The following is a 19,188-nucleotide window of genomic DNA, read 5'->3' on the forward strand; positions in this document are numbered from 1 at the left end:
TATTTTCCTCCATCTGCCACTTCTTTGCCCACTCTCCTAGCCTGTCCAAGTCCTTCTTGCAGCCTCAACACTTCCTCACCACTTCCTCAACACTTCCGCAACACTTCCTCACCACTACCTGCCCTCCACCTAACTTTGTGTTATCTGCAAACTTAGCATCACTGCCCTCAGTTCCTTCATCAACATTGTTAACGTATAAAATGAATAGTCCCAACAGTGATCCCCGTGGAACTCCACTAGTTACCAGCTGCCATCCTGAAAAAGATCCCTTTACCCCCACTCTCTGCCTTCTGCCAGTCTATGCCAGTACCTTGCCCCTACCACCATGGGCTCTTATCCTATGAGCAGCCTCCTGTGTAGCACTTTGTCAAAGGCCGTCTGGAAATCCAAATGGAGGAGTCCACTGGCTCTCCTTTGTCTAATTGTTGTTGTTTCCTTGTTTACTTCTCAAAGAGTTGAATGAGTGCTTTCATTGCTTGATGTCCAAAGACATTTAGCAACCAATATTGTTATGTTTGAATTTCTGTGCATTTTTTTTGTGTTGACACACGTGATAGATGATTCGGTGTTGTTGTAATAACCCTCTTTAATTTACCAGATTGCCAGTCTTTCTGCAGCCTGATTACGAATCTCCTTGCTCTTTTACCTTTGCTGAGATGTGAATGTGGCAGTTTTTATTTTGCTTTTCACTGCGTGGTTCATGTTCCACCACCTGATAAACATTCTCTTTTATCAGATGATATCCAGGTTCGATTCTATGAAGAGGATGAAAACGGTGGAATTTGGGAAGCATTCGGGGATTTTGGCCCAACAGATGTTCACCGGCAGGTTGGTGACGGCAGAATTACGATGCTACTCGCATTGCATTGTCTTTTTATTCCTGATGATTTCTGGTATTTAAAAATAGAAACATAGGAAATAGGAGGAAGTCATTCTACCCTTTGAGCCCACTCAGTAGCCTGTTCTGGAAGAAAGTGTGAACTGCAGATGCTGGAGATGAGAGTTGAGAATGTATTGCTGGAAAAGCGCAGTCGGTCAGGCAACATCCGAGGAGCAGGAACATCAACGGCCTTGTATCTTTCTCCCCATACTCTTTGGCTTCTTTAATTTTAGGAGCAATATCTTTCATTTTAAGAACATATCCTGTGTTTTGGTTTTGACCACTTTTTGTGACAGAGAATTCCACTTTAATTCTGTCTCAGACCTAAATGACCTTCCTCATTTCCTTAGAATGTGACTCCTGGTTCTGAACTTCCTGGTTATTGGGAAAATCTTTCCCTGTTAGAAATGTATAGGTTTCTCTGAGATCCACCTTTTATTCTTATAAACTCCAATGAATATAGTCTTAACTCTCCATCATCAGTCCTGCCATCCCAGGAATCAGTCTGGCAAATCTCCTTCCAATAGCGAGAAAATCCTTGTTCTGAGAAAGAGACCGAAGCCACATGCAGTACTCCACGTGTGGTCTTACCAAGGCCCTGTGCAAGAACACCTCATCTTTCACCTTGCGACCCTCAACCACACGGCATCAGCATCGATTTTACTAGTTTCCAAATCTCCCCTCCTCCCACCTCTTCCTAGATTCAACCCTCCAACTCATTACCACCCTCTTGAACTGTCCTAGCTATCCGTTTCCCACCTATCCCTCCCTCCCCACCAACCTATTACAATTACCTCCCACCTACATCAATTGCCTACCCACCTACCTTCCTCCCCAGCCCCACTCCACCTCCCCTATTTATCTCTCATCCCCCTTCCTCCTCCATATTCCTGATGAAAGGCTTATGTCTGAAACATCAACTCTCCTGCTCCTCAGATGCTGCCTAATCTGTGCTTTTCCAGCGCCATTCATTTCAACTCTAACTCTTCAGCATCTGCAGTCCTCACTGTATTCTGTACGGCTGTGGCAAGACATTTCTGCTCTTGTGCGCAAATCCTCTTTCTATAAAGGCCAACATACCATTTGTTACCTTTACTGCCTGCTTAGTCTTAGCGACTGGTGTACAAAGACACCCTGGTCTCATCGCACCTCCCCCTTTCCTAATCTATCACTGTTCAGACAATAATCTGCCTTCCTGATTTTGCTACCAAATTGGATAAGCTCTCATTTATCCACATTATACTGCATCTGCCATGTATTTGTACACACTCTCAGCTTCTCCAAATCACACTGAAACATCTCTGCATCCTCCTCACAGCTCGCCCTCCCACCCAGGTTTGTGTCACCTGCAAACTTGGAGGTGTAACATGTAATAGCCTCATTTAGAGCATTAACATATATTGGGGATAGCAGGGGTCAAAGCACTGATCCCTGTGGTACCCTCCCTAGTCACAGCCTGTCATTCTAGAAAAAAAAGTTTATTTCTATTCATTGTTTTCTGTCTGCTAACCAGTTCTCTCTCTCTATATCTGTACACTATCCCGAATCCCAGGCACTTTAAAAAGGTAAAAGGGTCATTGTGGTGGATGATTTGAACTTCCCTATGTTGACTGAAGTTGACTTGGTGCCATGGGGGACAACGTGTTAGCTTTGTCCAGGGTGTTTACTTGAAACAATATGTAAATATCCTACCTAGGGGAAGGATAAACTAGACCTAGTATTGGGGAATTAACCTGGTCAGGTGGTCAGTGTTTCAGCAGGGGAGCATTTCAAGAACAGTGATCCTAATTCCCTAAGTTTTAAGTTACTTATGTTTAAGAGTGGTCCTCGGGTAAAAGTACAAAACTGGGAGAAGGCTAACTACCATGGTGTTAGGCAGGAAATGAAAACAGTAATTATTGGTGGAAATGAAATTAGTTTGGACATTGCAGAAAGAAATAAAACTATGTGGATTCTGCAAATTTGAAATAAAGATGAAAAATGCTGGAGAAACAATAGGTCTAGCAACTGTGGAGAAAACAGAAGTTAATGTTTCAGGCTGATGATCTTTTATCAGAACTGGGTAAAGTTTTAGAGATGTAACAAGGAAAAGATTGGGGGGAGGACAGGATAATAGAGAAACAAAAGAGATCAAACAACAAGTGATGATGGTGTAAGGTGATGGTACAGCAACAAGTGAAGAAACACAAGATAGGTCCAGAATTGTGACCGACAGCCGAAAATGTCTGTGTGAAAAATGTAAACAGTGACTACTGTGTGAAATTGTGGAACTTGGTATTTAGTCCAGAAATTTGTAGAGTACCTCTTTGAAAAATGAGATGCTGGTTCTTAAGTTTGTGAAAAGAAATGAAATGCTTTGTCAAATTAATTGTTTGTGGTGTCAGTGAAAGAGGATGTAGCTGGTAATAATTCATGTTTTGGGGTGACTGGCTTGAGCCAGTTGATGGCCAGTCCTCGGGAGAAAGTGACTTCACTGTCTGGATACAGTAAATAAAAATGCATCAATAAATAATCCACGTGTTTGAAAGCTTGGTTTAATTACAAAGTGTTCAGTCTGATGGCAGGAGTGTGCTGAAAATGTTTTTCTTTTTTACTGTTATTGTGAAGTTGAGACATTTTCACCAGGACTCTTCAAAAAATTCAAAATTTACATCTTTATCAAAGGCAGGTGTTTTTAGATAATAATGGATTATCAACTAAATTGCAATATGGGATTAAACTATACCCCCTTTTATTCCAAATGCATGTACACAAAGATAGAAAAAGGCAAAGTAGCAACTCTATAGAGATATTCTGGGTAGGAAATAGAGACAAAAAGAGCCGCTCAACTTGAAGTGTTTGCCTGCACAAGGTAGAATGGGTTGATTTCTCATTGTTTCTATGGGGCAGCATGGTGGCTCGGTGGTTAGCACTGCTGCCTCACAGCACCAGGGTCGCAGCATCGATTCCAGTCTCGGGCAACTGTCTGTGTGGAGTTTGCATATTCTCCCTGGGTCTGTATGGGTTTCCTCCGGGTGCTCTGGTTTCCTCCCACAGTCACAAAGATGTGCAGGTTAGGTGAACTGGCAATACTAAATTGCCCATAGTGTTAGGTGCATTATAGAGTCATAGAGATGTACAGCATGGAAGCAGACCCTTCGGTCCAACTCATCCATACCGACCAGATATCCCAACCCAATCTAGTCCCACCTGCCAGCACCCGGCCCATATCCCTCCAAACCGTTCCTATTCATATACCCATCCAAATGCCTTTTAAATGTTGCAATTGTGCCAGCCTCCACCACATACTCTGGCAGCTCATTCCATACGCGTACCTCCCTCTGTGTGAAAAAGTTGCCCCTTAGGTCTCTTTTATATCTTTTCCCTCTCACACTAAACCTATGCCCTCTAGTTCTGGACTCCCTGACCCCAGGGAAAAGACTTTGTCTATTTATTCTATCCATGCCCCTCATAATTTTGTAAACCTTTTGTAAACCTCTATAAGGTCACCCGTCAGCCTCCAGCGCTCCAGGGAAAACAGCCCCAGCCTGTTCAGCCTCTCCCTGTAGCTCAAATCCTCCAACCCGGGCAACATCCTTGTAAATCTTTTCTGAACCCTTTCAAGTTTCACAACATCTTTACGACTGGAAGGAGACTACAATTGCACGCAATAATCCAACAGTGGCCTAACCAATGTCCTGTCCAGCTGCAACATGACCTCCCAACTCCTGTACTCAATACTCTGACCACTAAAGGAAAACATACCAAACGCCTTCTTCACTATCCTATCTACCTGCGACTCAATTTTCAAGGAGCTATGAACCTGCACTCCAAAGTCTCTTTGTTCAGCAACACTCCCTAGGACCTTACCATTAAGTGTATAAGTCCTGCTAAGATTTGCTTTCCCAAAATGCAGTACCTTGCATTTATCTGAATTAAACTCCATCTGTCACTTCTCAGCCCATTGGCCCATCTGGTCAAGATCCTGTTGTAATCTGAGGTAACCCTCTTCACTGTCCACTACACCTCCAATTTTGGTGTCATCTGCAAACTTACTAACTGTACCTCTTATTCTCGCTTCCAAATCATTTATGTAAATGACAAAAAGTAGAGTTCCCAGCACTGACCCTTGTGGCACTCCAGTGGTCACAGGCCTCCAGTCTGAAAAACAACCCTCCATCATCACCCTCTGTCTTCTACCTTTGAGCAAGTTCTGTATCCAAATAGTATTAGTTGGAGGGAAATGGGTCTGGATGAGTTATTCTTCGGAGGGTCGGTTTGGACTGGTTGGGCCGAAGGGCCTGTTTCCACACTGTAGAGAATCTAAAGATTCCGACTGCTGGTGGTTGCAGAGCAATGGAGGATTTTCCGATCAGATTTTAGATTTTAGTTGGGAAATGGTTAGCAATCCTGATATTTAAAATTTTCAGGATTTACAAATACTTCGTAGAGAGATGTCGCCTTTTAAAAATAAAACCTGAAGTTATCTCGGGACTGCGACTTGAAAGAAGTTCTGGGATTTACATATTAATCAATCGAAACCTGCATCCCCATTCTAAGTGATTAAAGATTTAACAGCAATCTAGGTTTGTTCAGTACATCGTATCAGTTGATCTTTTACTGTAAATTCTGTGTCCTATGATCCTGCCCCACAAGCTTCCTGACGAAGCGCTCCAAAAATTCCAAATAAACCTGATCGACTATAACCTGGTGAAGTGTGATTTTTATCTTTATCCATCCCAGTCCAACGCCGGCACGTCCACTTTGCAGAAAGAGAGAGAGAGCATCTTTCATTGTAACCCTCTCCAGTAATTGCTACATTTGGTATGGACTGAAAAAAGCATTCAGCGCCTAGGACCACCTCAGAGGCTGTTATTAGACAATGAACAGTGGAGATCCTTAGGGCTGTACAAAAATTAAAGTAATAAAATCCATGTATTACCTGTTGCTTGCAAAATCTGCTTTATATTCTCCACGCCATCAGGTTACATTTGTAAATAAACAGCAAACAATCCCCAATTCTCTTTGGTTTTTGACTTTTGAATCACCAGGACTTGACCAAATCTTTTATTTTCCAATTTTTATCATCTATTGATATTTGTGTTTCTAACGAGTCTTCCCTCACAGTTTGCTATAGTTTTTAGAACGCCAAAGTACCGGGACGTGGACATTTCCAAACCTGCGTCTGTGTTTGTACAGCTTCGTAGAAAATCTGACAATGAAACAAGTGAACCAAAGCCATTCACCTACTACCCACTGATTAAAGGTAATGGAAAACCACTTGCAGCAAATTCTAGTTACACACCAATTGCCTCCTTTTGTAGCCTGTTCCACTAATCAATCAGAATGTGGTTGATTGAATTTGTGAATACCATCTTGCTGCAGGAGCCCCACATTGATGTGTCTGAACATCAAACTTCTCTGGGTCTAGATCTGCTAAACTCTCGTGACTTCCAAGAGCAGAACATTTCAAACATTCCCAACTCTCCGATGAAATTCCATCTATCTCAGTCTGAAATGGCGGATTCCTTATTGTGAAAGGAACACATGTTCATATTTCCCTTTGCATGTGGGGGTTTTTGTGTTGATTCTGTTCAGTCATGGACTATGGTCTAAAGGTTTTCATTGTTTTTGAAAGAAACAATATCAAACAATCTAGTGGTTGAAGTTGCTTTTTAATTCCCTCCGTGGCCTCCTCCTGCTGTATTTCTTTAATCCCCCCACACACACCCTCCAAGGTCCCTGCTCATTTCCAACTCTGGCCTCTTAAGAATCCCAGGTGGCTGTGTCTTTAGTTGCCAGGGCCCTAATCTCTTGAGTTCTCTTCCGAAACCTCTTTATCCTTCTACTTTCCTTTAAGACACTCCAGAAACCTATCGCTTTGATCAAGTTTTTGTTCATCTGTCCAAACCTTCCACTGTGTGAAGCAGTGTCAAATTCTGTTTGATCATGGCTCCTGTGAAATGCCTTGGAATGTTTTATTCCATAGATGATGCTATATAAATGCAAGTTGTTGTTATACAAAGCGCAAGTTTTCAGAATCTATTGATCAGAAATGGTGAGCAATGGTTTCTAAGAATGCCAAAGTCATCTTATAACAATTTATAATCTTTTAGTTTTCATTTGTCGTTGTACTTCCAAGCTAACATGTGATATGTTTATTCCCTGCTCTCTCGCAGACAAGGAGGAGGTACAAAGGAAACGATTGAAACTTTTACCAAATTTCTCTGACCATTTTGGAGGTGGAGCAGGTTCAGGAGGAGGTGGAGTTTATGGAGGAGGCAGTGGAACAGGAGGGGGTGAGTACAATGTCAATTAAAGAGGAAAATGGTTGACTTGTGTAATAGCCTGTTCTAGTGGTGAACTATGGCTGAGAGTTTAGCACGCGTGGGAGTTCCACTGTTTTATGTTAAACTCCAATTGCTGTGTCAGTGCTGCTGGGAACATGTGTTGAATTTCAGATGTTACTGTCCCCTTATGATTTACTATCCTTCCATTGTAATGAACTAAAACTCCTGGGTCTGTCCATACGTATTCGTATTGAACAAACCGATATATCATTTCAGCTGCATGACACTGTATTCGTTTGTTATAAATTCTGTGTCTTATGATCTTATACTCCACAACCACCTGATGAAGGAGCAATGCTTCCAAAAAACCTGTTGGACTATAACCTGGTGATGTGAGGTTTTTAATTTTGCCCACCCCAGTCGAATGCTATCTCCTCCAAAAATACAAAAGAAAGTTCATTGCTTTAAGTTAACTCAAGAGAAATAAATTTCAAATGACTTCTTTCTAGATATTTTTCCCCTTTTCAAGGAATACAGTTTGACAGAAGTCTGCAGTAGTTATTGTTGAGTAGATGGAAGCTGGAACTTACAGAAGTCCTGATTTATTCTCTGCTGTGAATCATTCTTGGTCCTGATTTTGTTTCCACTTCTTACAGGTTCCAATTACTTTGCTGGATTTCAAGGATATTCCAACTACAGTAGTTACACATACACGCCCGGGACAACAAACTCTAGTGCTGGAATGAAACACGGTAAGGGTTACCTTATGAAGTTCAGCAAATCAATAAGGCATTTTATAGTTTCTGACTAACGTTCAGTGAGTGCAACAGTGAGAGGTTCTGCACAAGCAGGGGCCACTCAGAGTGTGGATATGGGATTTATGAAGTTGTAGCTTTTTATTTATTCATTTCCTGTTGGGATGAGGCCAGTGTCAGTGGCCTATCTCTGATGGCCCTTGAATCCTTACTTGACCATTTCACTGCTGTTTGTCCAGGTAAAGGTCACAGATTTCTCTCCATAAATGTTTCTTTCCTAAAGGTGGACCTTGCAATTAATGATGGTTTCATGAACATTACCACTGAGACTAGCATTCGATTCCAGTTTTAGTCATTAGCTTTAAATTTCAAGAATTGCTATGCTGGGATTTGAAATTTTGTCCCAGATTATTAATCTGGGATTACCTCTGGATTATTAATTTAGATCCTAGATATTATTGTGGTGCTCCTGACTCTTTGGTGTTGTGATTGGTGAAGGGATGGGTGGTTTACACTCCAGGGGGCAGCAGTGATTCTATTTAGACACTGAGAAAAACTCTAGGAATTGTCTTATATAATTTATTATTATATGATTTATTATAATTGAGGCCCTGCTGCTTTCCCCATCTACCAACCTCTGTGTTCACTATTTCATTCCTTTTACTTAGCACCTTCCCACACACAAAATCTTCATCTTGTTCTTCAGAAATCCTGCTGTTTGTGTTAACTGTTCCTTAAGGGAAACTCTGGTTGTGTTGCAGCTGCCAGTTGTCCGACTGAGAATTGCGATTGTGTAAAAACAGCTGTGAGCTCCTTATCCAGTGACCAGCCAACACCCCAGGCTGCAGCTAAATCCACCGGGACCCTCAGTAACTCAGATTCTGCAGATCCAACAGTTACTGTCGAAGAAGCTGAAGCAAGTAAGTCAGATGTGTTTTAGTGATTAAAGTCGAAAGAGCTATTTTCTGATCAGATGTTTTCAATTGGATTAACTTAAGTGAGGTCTGTAAGAGTCAATGGCTGACCAGGGAAGAGAAAATCTAATCACCCATCCTCGACGTTGTCATTGGTGTCCTCTGTCATCGACATCCTGCAAGTTACCATTGACCTGGACTTTAACTCTGTTTCTCTCATCACAGACATTGCCAGACCTGTTGAGTATTTCCAGCACTATTATTTTTCTGATTTCTCATGCACCTCAATGTTCAAAATGGTGGCAGAGTATCAGGGCTAAGCTCTGGGCTTGTCCATCTCCTATCTACTTTCATTCGTTTGTTTTGTTTTCTTCTTCTTACTTCGGCTCTTGGTTCTATTTTTCTTTGTTTCCTTTTCTTTAAAGTCTGGGCAGTGGTGGGGGCCAAGGCAGAGTGAAGGAGGAGACCTCCAGCAGCAACAATGCCGGGATGAATTGGGCACGAATCTACCCCAGCATGGGATCTCTGACGAATGAGGAGCAGGTTCTGGGCTGACACCCCTGGCCCTGCTCCACTGGCTAGGCTGAGGCTCCAGCTCTGCAACTAGGCCCAGGCGACTGAAGAAGTGGAAGCGTCTGGGTGGAGGGCCCTGAAGGCTGGTGGATAAGTTTGAAGGAGCATCAGATGGGTAACAGGAGAGACGGAACATGCGTATCCCCAGGCCCAAGGATCCAACTCCAACCCAGTCATCACAGGAAAGGTAGTGGCAGAGACCCATAACCAGAGCCCATTCCAGAGACTTAGGGAGACCATTACAGAAACCCTGGCTGATGTCAAGTAGTGACTGGAGAAGCAGGAGAGGAGGGACACGAGGAAGAACGAAAGATGAACTGTATTGCAGTAAAATCTTGCATCAAATTCAGTATTCCACGATGGTGCCAGTGTAGCTACACTTTGCATACAACATGCAAGAAAACACCTTAAACTATATTTTTAAATACACTGGACAAAGAAATTCAAATAATCTTTTATACAGTTTGCTTTTATACAATTGTCATATTAAAGAGACACTGCACAATAGTGCACTACATTTTCTTTCACATCCTGTCAAAGGTTGTTTTCAGTATTGTGTTTTAACTACAAGTCTTCAAACTGAAAATAAATGATTGCTAGTTATAATCCCATCTGATGGTAATACCGGATAAATCAAATCCCACAATGAAATCTACCTTGACAGATCATAGTTTTGTTTGTTTAGTTATTTAACATGGTGGTTAGTCACAGACATATTCACACAAGGTTCCAGATTTTCTTCAACAGCGGAACAAATTCTGTTTATCTAGTGAACAAAAAGTTTTGAAAAGTTTAGCTTACTTTTAAAAAGTTAAAAAGACAGTTAGCAAGATCTAAAGTGAACAGCTAAACAAAGTTTCAAACTGTTTCTTGACATGATCTGTTACAGAGACTCCAGTCCAGACCAATTCCCACACCCACCATCTCAACTCTTCAGTTTCTACGTGGCTGATTCCTGACTGTAGCTTCACTGGAGATTAGAGTCATAGAGATGTACAGCATGGAAACAGATCCTTCGGTCCAACCTGTCCATGCCGACCAGATATCCCAACCCAATCTAGTCCTACCTGCCAGCACCCGGTCCATATCCCTCCAAACCCTTCCTATTCATATACCCATCCAAATGCCTTTTAAATGTTGCCATTGTACCAGCCTCCACCACATCCTCTGGCAGCTCATTCCATACAAGTACCACCCTCTGTGTGAAAAAGCTGCCCCTTGGGTCTCTTTTATATCTTTCTCCTGTTACCCTAAACCTATGTCCTCTAGTTCTGAACTCCCTAACCCCAGGGAAAAGACTTTGCCTATTTACCCTCTATAAGGTCACCCCTCAGCCTCCGACGCTCCAGGGAAAATTGCCCCAGCCTGTTCAACCTCTCCCTGTAGCTCAAATCCTCCAACCCTGGCATCATCCTTGTAAATCTTTTCTGAACCCTTTCAAGTTTCACAATATCTTTCCGATCAGAAGGAGACCAGCAATATTCCAACAGTGGTCTAACCAATATCCTATACAGCCGCAACATGACCTCCCAACTCCTGTACTCAGTACTCTGACCAATAAAGGAAAGCATACCAAATGCCTTCTTCACTATCCTATCTACCAGTGACTCCACTTTCAAGGAGCTATGAACCTGCACGCCAAGGTCTCTTTGTTCAGCAACACTCCCTAGGACCTTACCATTAAGTGTACAAGTCCTGCTAAGATTTGCTTTCCCAAAATGCAGCACCTCGCATTTATCTGAAGTAAACTCCATCTGCCACTTCTCAGCCCATAGGCCCAACTGGTCCAGATCCTGTTGAAATCTGAAGTTACACTCTTCGCTGTCCATTACACCTCCAATTTTGGTGTCATCTGCAAACTTACTAATTGTATCTTTTATGCTCGCATCCATATCATTTATGTAAATGACAGAAAGTAGAGGACCCAGCACTGATCCATGTGGCACTCCACTGGTCACAGGTCTCCAGTCTGAAAAACAACCTCCACCACCACCCTCTGTCTTCTACCTTTGAGCCAGTTCTGTATCAAAATGGCTAGTTCTCCCTGTATTCCGTGAGATCTAACCTTGCTAATCAGTCCCCCATGGGGAATCTTGTCGAATGCCTTACTGAAGTCCATATAGATCACATCTATTGCTCTGCCTTCATCAATCCTCTTTGTTACATCTTCAAAAAACTCAATCTTTACGTTTGTGAGACATGATTTCTCAAGCACAAAGCCACATTGAGTATCCCAAATCAGTCCTTGCCTTTCCAAATACATGTACATCCTGCCCCTCAGGATTCCCTCCAACAACTTGCCCACCCCCGACGTCAGGCTCACTGGTCTATAGTTCCCTGGCTTGTCCTTACCACCCTTCTTAAACAGTGGCACGACGTTTGCCAACCTCCAGTCTTCCAGCACTTCATCTGTGACTATCGATGATACAAATATCTCAGCAAGAGGCCCAGCAATCACTTCTCATCTGCCTTCCATGTTAGGCTCCTTGCATTGAAATAAATGCAGTTTAATTTATCAGTCCTACCTCATTCTCTGCTTTTTCCCTGACTGTTTGAGTCGCTTCTGTTCTCAACTGTACCAGTCTCAGATTGATCTCTTTCCTCACTATCTCTCTGGGTCCCCCCCCCACCCTTTACAAGTTTAAATCCTCCCGAGATGAATTCTTTCCAAATCTGCTGACATGAACTTGTTTCATATCTGATAACCTAAACACGCTGAGTCCTAATAACCTGCCATTTTCTAACTAAACATTGTTGGTTTGGAAGTTTCAAATATTAAATCCTTGTGCAGAGGTGAATTGTTCCCTGAATCCTATTCCAAGGTGAGTAACTAAATTGACTCCTAAACTCACCCAGATGTCTTCTAAAGTAATCTTGTTTAAAATACTTGTCACCCTAGCTTCTTCTGATGTTATTTGTTAATGATTATTTAATGTCACAAGGGTCTGGAGTCATCTGTGCACTGACAAAATCTTGGATTTAAGTCGCTTCCGAAAGGACTGTCCATACTCTTAAAGAAAATTCTTCACGGAAGTGACCTGCATCTATTTTGAAATCCAAATTCCAAACTGTATGTAATTAGATACAAATTATACTCTCTCAATGTCTGTAACCCCTGTCCCTTCACCATCCTATTGATGGGTGGGTTAAATCGGGAGAGAAACATTGTAACGTTGAGAACAAAATATTTGCACACTGCAGTGATTGAACGTTACTGAATGTAGTGGAGTGACTAATCTTTTGTGGTGATTTATTTTAGATCAATGCTTCCTCGAAAAAGCCTTAAGTCTTGCAGAAAGACATGCCAGTGCCTTGTTGGATTATTCTGTAACTGGTGATACCAAGATGCTGCTTGCTGTTCAGCGCCACCTTACTGCAGTTCAGGACCAAAATGGAGATACGTAAGTAATTCCAAACTATTGTATCATATTATCTTTGTAGCAATATAGCTCACTGCAGGTGGCATTGAAGTTCATCTGATTGATTGTAGACAATACGAGAGAGAATTTTACAGCAGAAAATAGGCTGTTTGGCCATCTGCTTTTTACAATACTGGTGTTTATGATTTATCTCAAACTGTAGTCATCCCAAAGCAATTTACAACTAATGAGTTATTGTTAAAGTGTACTGTTATAAAGTCGAGGTTGACCCCACTCCCTCCCCCCATAACTAAAACCGAAACACCCAGAGGAGCTTGCTTCACCATATAATCCATTAATAGTGGTATGACCTCTCACCCCTCCCCAGTCTGTCATAAAGGAGTGGTTAAATGAAATGAAATCCTTTCTCTCTGTAATCAACTAGTAACAATTTATTTATCTAACTCCCAACAGCGAACAGATTTATAAAACACCAAACAATTCCCCTCTAACTACTAACTATTCCTACATAAAACAAAATTCTAATGGTAATCTATTCCAATAAAATACAGGTCTCACTTATATAATAGAACAATAGAATTTAGTCTCTCAAAATTATAGCTAGGATACCCCATGCCCTCTCCACTGATCTTATTTCAGGAACACCACTTCCTTTGAATTGTCGCATCAGGAATGCCTCTCTTGTTGAGTTCTTGTGTCAGTTCTTCTGTCAGAGTTGTTCTGTCTGTGAATTCTGAAATATTAGCTAAGAGGTGCCTTTATTAGTTAGATGGTGCTTTCTCTGAGAGCTGACAGTTGTTATCTCTTCAGATGGCAGTTTGGTCTCTCCACCCCAGCACTCTGGTTAAGGTTAAAATCACACCTTTACTATTTAACAGCACACGTAGCTTCAAGTGTTTATAATTATAAATCCTTAGACAATGTTGTTGAGCAGAATACTGAGACACAAGCTACTAGACTAGACAGGATTGAGGATCGATGTTTTGGACAAAAGCCCTTTATCAGGAATTATTCTCCAGCTCCTGTCCGATCTGCTGTGCTTTTCCAGCACCACACTAATCTCGACTCTAATCTCTAGCATCTGCAGTCATCACTTTCACCTAGATAGGATTGAGGTTCACAAAGAGGTGTTAGTAATTCTGGAAAGTGTGAAAATAGATAAGTCTCCTGGGCCGGATGGGATTTATCCGAGGATTCTCTGGGAAGCCAGGGCCTTTGGCTTTGATCTTGTTGTCGTCATTGTCGACAGGAATAGTGCCAGAATACTAGAGGATAGCAAATGTCCCCTTGTACAAGAATGGGAGCAGAGACAACCCTGGTTATTATAGACCAGTGAGCCTTACTTCGGTTGTGGGTAAAGTGTTGGAAAAGGTTATAGGAAATAGGATTTATAATAATCTAGAGGGGAATAAGTTGATTAGGGATAGTCAACACAATTTTGTGAAGGGTAGGTCGTGTCTCACAAACCTTATTGAGTTCTTTGAGATGGTGACCATACAGAGTAAAGCGGTTGATATGGTGTGTATGGATTTCACTAGACATTTGATAAGGTTCCCCACTGTCGGCTATTGCACAAAATACAGAGGCATGGGACTGAGGGTGATTTGGGGGTTTGGATCAGAAATTGGCTAGCTGAAAGAAGCCACAGGGAGGTGGTTGATGGGAAATGTTCATTCTGGGGTTCAGTTACTAGTGGGGTTCAGCAAGAGTAAATTTGTGGATGACACTAAGGTCAGTGAAGTTGTGGACAGTGCTGAAGGATGTTGCAGGTTACAGAGAGACATAGCTAAGCTGCAGAGCCGGGCTGAGACCTGGCAAATGGAGTTTAATGTGGAAACATTTGAGGTGATTCACTTTGGAAGGAGCAACAGGAAGGAAGAGTGTTGGGCCAATGTTAAGAGCTTTGGTAGTATAGATGAGCAAAGAGATCTTGGTGTCCACGTACATAGATCCCTGTAAGTTGCCACCCGGTTAATAGGGTTGTTCAGAAGGCATACAGTGTTTCAGCTTTTGTTGATAGAGGGATTGAGTTTCGGAGGCACAAGGTCATGCTGCAGCTGTACAAAACTCTGCTGCAGCTGCACTTGGAGTATTGCATATAGTTCTGGTCACCGCATTATAGGAAGGATGTGTAAGCTTTGGAAATGGTTCAGAGGAGATTTACTAGGATGTTGCCTGGTAGGGAGGGAAGATCTTATGAGTAAAGGCTGAGGGACTTGAGGCTGTTTTCATTAGAGAGAAGGTTGAGAGGTGACTTAATTGAGGCATATAAGATGATCAAAGGGTTAGATAGGGTGAACATTGACAGCCTTTTTCCTTGGATGGTGATGGCTAATGCAAGGGGACATAACTTTAAGTTGAGGGATGACAGATATAGGACAGGTGTTAGAGGGAGTTTCTTTACTCAGTAGCAGGGGCTTGGAACACACTGCCTGCATCAGTAGTAGACTCACCAACTTTAAGGGCATTTAAATGGTCATTGGATAAACATATGGATGAAAATGGAATAGTGTAGGATAGATGAGCTTCATATTGGTTCCACAGGTCGGCGCAACATTGAGGGCTGAATGGCCTGTACTGTGCTGTGATGTTCTATCTTCTAATAAGAATATTGGATCATTTTCAAAGTCATAATTTGGAGGAGTTGGTGTTGGACTGGGGTGGATAAAGTTAAAAATCAGACAACACCAGGTTATAGTGCGACAGGTTTACTTGGAAGCACTAGCTTTTGAGGCACTGCCTCTTCATCAGGTGGTTGTGGAACAGGACCATATGACACAGAATTTGTAGCAAAAGGATTACAGTGTCATGGAGTCATAATGATATATTAAACAAATTTACATTAAGTCTTTCATCTTTTAGATTGGGATATGCTATTTACTGTTCTTTAATATGTAATTCCCAGAACTCCTTTTAAGTTACATTCTCAACATAATTTCAGCTTTTCTAACAAAAGATGCCATCTCTGCTCAGATGATGCATTAAAGGTGTGAGGTTAAAGTCTGTCTGTGTCCCATTGTTGAGTCAGACTGGTTCTATTTCTAAACTGAGGCTCACAGAATCTTACATGGTTTATGCAGTTTTCAGCAAAATAAAACATAATTTTGCAAATACAAATTCACCCCATAAACTTAGATGTCTGTGCTTGCAGGAGAGACAGAGTGAAAGAGTGTGTGTAAGCTTGATCAAGTATGTGTGAGTGTGATGGGATATAAGCCTGTGTGAGGGTGCATGTGGGTATGAGTGCGGGGGTACATCTGTGTGCTTTTGAGAGACAGTTTGTGTATGAGAGAGGGTCTGTGTTGGTGTAAGAGTGTGTGTGTATGTGAGAGAAATGGGGTTAGCTATAGTGTGGCATGAACCCAAGGTCGCGGTTGAGGCCATCCCCGTGGGTACCGAAGCCAGTATTCTTTTCCATTTTATTAATTTCATCTTTTTTCAGAGTGCGAAGTAAAGTGAAATTTATTGTTCAAACGTTACATTTCCTGTATTGCAGCAACCTTTGTCTTTAAATCTCCCTTCACCACCCAAATCTCAAGAAGTCACGCCCACATTGCAGAGACTCTTTACCACAACAACAACTGTTAAAGAGTGTTGGTAAATAGTATGAGCCACGCTGCAGTGTGAGAAATACAAGAGGCTTTATTCATGCTGCAAGGTACAAGGCTTCAAGGTGAACAGTCCTGTGTGGCATTATTTATAAAAAAAAATGTCTGAAGCATTGAGAGGTACCAAACGCCAGACTTGTCTAGTGTATCCAACATGCAATGGTGCCATCAAAAGGAACAGCAGCAGGAGTGGTCCATTCGGCCCCTCAAGACTAACCTATCCTTCAATAAAGTCATCCCTCATCATCAGCCTTCACTTTCCTGCTCACTCCCCACATTCCTTGATTCTCCCAGAAATCAAAAATGTTAAGCACCCTCCACAATGTTGAATCCACACTTTCTGTGGTGTCGAATTATTCAACAATTCAAAACCAGCTGTGTGAAAAACCCTTTCCTCTTGTGGATCGGCCCAGTAATGGGGGAAGACTTTGCTTAAAAATTAGAGGTCACCTTCTCAGGACAGAGATGAGGAGAGTTGTATGAGTATGACTTTACTACTGTCTGTCTCAGAGAGTGGAGCTGGCAAAATAATTTAATATTTTTAAGTGAGAGATGGATAGATTCTTGTTAGATGGGGAATGATGGATTATTGGGGATAGATGGGAATGTAGAATTAGAACTGAAATTGATCAGCCACAATCTTATTGAATGGCAGAACAAACTCAAGGGCTAATTCTGTTCCTAATTGGTATGTTGTTATGTCCTTTGGTGCTGCAAAATTGTAAGATCTCTAGGACCATTAATTATTTTGTTCAAGGTATATAGACTGCCACATTCAATGATTTTTCTTTGCTTTTGATGTCACTGACAGAGCTTTACATCTTGCAATTATTCATTTCCAATCTGGAGTGGTTCAACATCTTTTGCAAGTTATTATCAGCCTTCCCGGACAAGATATCATCAACATGAGGAACTATCTTTATCAGGTACATATACTCAGGGCAGAATCAGGCAAGGTTCACTGGGGTTGGACAGTACACATAAGGGAATGCAATTTAAAACAGCTGTTTAATTGGAGGTTTGAAGTGAGAATTGCAGACATTGACTGAATCTGACTGCATGGCACTTCTCCTTCTGCTATTTGAACAGGTATTGACCTATCAGGTATTTACATATTTTATCCTTTTTTGAAAAATATATATTGTCTTAATCTTTCTAATCCTACATGTTATAGAACAGCGCAGTATAAGCTCTTCAACCTCAATGTTGTGTCAACCTGTGAAATTAATCTGCTGCCCATCTAACCTACACCGTTCCATTATTATCCATATGTATGTCCAATGCCTATTTAAATGTCCTTAATGTCGGCGAGTCTACTGTTGCAGGCGGGCCGTTCCACACCCCTACTACTCTCTGAGTAAAGAAACTACCGCTGGTATCTGTCCTAAATTTATCAACCTTCAATTTAAAGCTATGTCCCCTCATGCTAGCCTTCACCATCCGAGGAAAAAGGCTCTCACTGTCTACCCTGTTTAATCCTCTGATTATCTTATACATCTCGATTAAGTCCCTCTCAACCTTCTTCTCTCCAATGAAAACAGCCTCAGTTCCCTCAGACTTTCCTCGCAAGACTGTCCTTCCATACCAAACAATATCCTAGTAAATCTCCTCTGAACTCTTTCCAAAGCTTCCACATCCTTCCTATAATGCAGTGACCAGAACTGTCCACAATACTCCGGATGCGGCCTTACCAGTGTCGTGTACAGCTGAAGCATGACCCCGTGGTTCCGAAATTCAAACCCCCTGCTAATAAACTCCAACACACCATATGTCTTCTTAACAACCCTATCAACCTGGGTGGCAATTTTCAGGGATTTATGTACCTGGACACCTGCATTCCTGTTACTACTTCTGAAGGGAACTACCTCACACTTTTCTGCATTAAACTCCATTTGCCACTTCTCAGCCCAACTCTGCATCTTATCTATGTCCCTCTGTAATCCACAACATCCTTCAGCATTGTCCACAACTCTGCCTACCTTAGTGTCATCTGTAAATTTACTAACCCATCCTTCTACGCCTACATCCAGATCATTTATAAAATTGATGAACAGTTTTATATGACAGTATAGTTTCCAGCTTGTGGAGCCCAAAGCTGTGGTAGACCAAACAAAGGAAAGGATTGGACCATTCAGCCCATCTTATCTGTTTGTGATCTTTGTTGAAAAATTCTAAATAGATTCTACTGCGCTACTAACTTCCCATAGCTCTGTATTAATCCCAAACAAATTCCACTGCTCTGTGCTCTCCCATTGCTACTGTTTTAATTATTATCCAAATCTCCCTATAAAAGGTGAAATGGTTCTGATATATCTCACTCCATGGGATAAAATATTCTGTGCTACAATGACACATTGCACAAATAAAGTCCTCTAAACTTTCACATTTGACACACTCTTAAATTAATGATTTCTCAAACAGACATGTTTCTCATGCTGGGATTATTCTGCACTTCAGGCTGTCTGTGATTTATAAGTTTTCTCTCTGTCTGACCAGGGGTCATTCTTGTAAAGAAAGTACGTTTTCTGCAAAGCTTGCATTTCTTCTTTTGGTCTGAAGTCTGTACTCCTCTTTAAACCCCAAATGTAGATGGGAATTTAAAATGATTTTTTTGTCTGAATTCATTAGACAGGAACTTTTGCAAGTTTGTTCTTAAATACAGCTATTTATTGTTCATCCCTAGTTACCCTACAGTCAGATTCAGGTTGTTAGATTCAGACAGAGCAAGATGAAGTAACGTAATGAGTTGATGTGTTTTCAGAACAATCCAGCAGCTTTCCTGGACATATCGCTGATGCTCACCACAATT

At 41.6% G+C, this 19,188-nt stretch overlaps 1 protein-coding gene across 2 annotated transcripts in view; it reads left to right on the forward strand.

Annotated features, from left to right (window-relative positions):
• Positions 1–19,188, forward strand: part of LOC132833410 (nuclear factor NF-kappa-B p105 subunit-like) — a 99,453-nt gene that overhangs the window by 65,565 nt on the left and 14,700 nt on the right. For both annotated transcript variants that reach the window (XM_060851654.1, XM_060851653.1), the window contains exons 10-16: positions 737–828; positions 5,987–6,125; positions 7,039–7,158; positions 7,806–7,901; positions 8,666–8,824; positions 12,651–12,792; positions 17,191–17,305. In XM_060851654.1, the coding sequence (XP_060707637.1) occupies positions 737–828; positions 5,987–6,125; positions 7,039–7,158; positions 7,806–7,901; positions 8,666–8,824; positions 12,651–12,792; positions 17,191–17,305 (863 nt within the window). The remainder of the gene's footprint in view (positions 1–736; positions 829–5,986; positions 6,126–7,038; positions 7,159–7,805; positions 7,902–8,665; positions 8,825–12,650; positions 12,793–17,190; positions 17,306–19,188) is intronic.

Source organism: Hemiscyllium ocellatum, chromosome 36 (assembly GCF_020745735.1).
Source record: "Hemiscyllium ocellatum isolate sHemOce1 chromosome 36, sHemOce1.pat.X.cur, whole genome shotgun sequence".
NCBI classification, from domain to species: domain Eukaryota; kingdom Metazoa; phylum Chordata; class Chondrichthyes; order Orectolobiformes; family Hemiscylliidae; genus Hemiscyllium; species Hemiscyllium ocellatum.